Source organism: Aplysia californica, unplaced genomic scaffold (assembly GCF_000002075.1).
Source record: "Aplysia californica isolate F4 #8 unplaced genomic scaffold, AplCal3.0 scaffold00163, whole genome shotgun sequence".
NCBI lineage: Eukaryota > Metazoa > Mollusca > Gastropoda > Aplysiida > Aplysiidae > Aplysia > Aplysia californica.
Genome location: NW_004797433.1, coordinates 358,141 through 359,534, shown reverse-complemented (window position 1 = coordinate 359,534; position 1,394 = coordinate 358,141). Strand labels below are relative to the sequence as shown.

General features: G+C 44.0%; 1 protein-coding gene across 1 annotated transcript in view; it reads right to left on the bottom strand.

The window, feature by feature from the left end:
• The window catches only part of LOC101861888, a gene marked incomplete in the record, with an annotated part of 23,554 nt that overhangs the window by 12,667 nt on the left and 9,493 nt on the right, over window positions 1-1,394 (bottom strand). Inside the window, 1 exon segment of the mRNA XM_005097772.3 lies at window positions 68-936. Within this exon segment, the coding sequence (XP_005097829.2) occupies window positions 68-936 (869 nt within the window).

The following is a 1,394-nucleotide window of genomic DNA, read 5'->3' as shown; positions in this document are numbered from 1 at the left end:
ACACACACACACACACACACACACACACATTCGTGATCCAAATTCTACACCACGTAGGAATAGTTACCTGAAACTTGCTCAAATGTGTGAGAAGCCTCTTCATCATGGAAAAATTGTGGACTGTGAACTTGGCTTTGATCATTTTTACCACCTGCTCTTCTGTTTCTTTTACATTGTCTTCCCCATGCGTTAACGTTGCTATTGACCCCAGATCCAAGTCACGAACAAGCTGTGATTCGTCAAGGTAATCCTCTTCTATTTCTCCATACTGAGACAAAATAGACGAAATATGAGACATTTTCGAGGGTTCCGGGACGGATGGTTCATGCCGTGGAGGTGGGGAGGAGTCCGGGGAAGAATCCGATGACGTATCAAAAACTGTTGACGTCTGCAACAAATCTGACATGTAAGTTAGGGAGCTCGTATCTGAACATGGCCCATGAGAGTTGTGCGGTGCAATGCTGCTGGTCGACTGAAGCAAGGCTGTATAGTTTATGTCGCTTCCTTCTGATACGACTTTAAAGTTTTCAGATCCGCTTCCCTGTTGTCTATAAGGCGCAAACCCAAGGTTTGCCAATTCGTCAGTGTTATGATCATGGTTCGGTAGTTTGGAAGATCTTTTCGACCCAAGTCGTTGCTCATCTCGATAGCCATTTTGAGAGTTTCCACAAGCATGGGCTCTGTCGAATGGGTCTTTTTCCATTCCATTGTACATTTCCAGAATGCGGCTGACACTGTGCAAAGAGAGAATGTCGCTGTCGCCGTACTTTGCCCCAGCTAGTTCTCCCAGTAGCTGTAATTGTTGTTCTCGTTTGAGTCGTTCTTCGTCCTCCTGTTGCTCAATTAGAAGCTGTTTCTCGTGCTCCTGTTTGGCTAGTAGAGCTTCTTGGATGTTTTTCGATCGGGTCTCACAGGTGTAACGACCGATTTTCACCGCTGAGGAAGAGAAGGGTAAAACTGTTGGGGGTTTCTCTGTGACATAAACTATGTTACAAATAATGGTGTTGGAAAGAAAAAAAGAGCAGCGCACACGTCCATATTCTTGATGTGGGCAATCATAAAAGAAATGGGGAGTGTAGGCAGAAAGGACAAGTCCTACTCTACCCAGATTTGAACCATCAACGTGCACATTACAGGTTAGATTTTAGTTGGTAATGTACTGTGCCATTGGTCTCAGCATGCAGTCTCTTTATTCTCTTCTTTCCTGTATGAAGAGGCAGAACATTGACCGCATCGATGCTCAGAGATAGGCAACATTTACAAAAACAATAGCAGCAGTAAAAATCAACCAAACCAACGGTAATGACATCACTACCACGGCCATCGACGACAACAATAACTAGAAGAAGAAGAAGAAGAAGAAGAAGAAGAAGAAGAAGAAGAAGAAGAAGAAG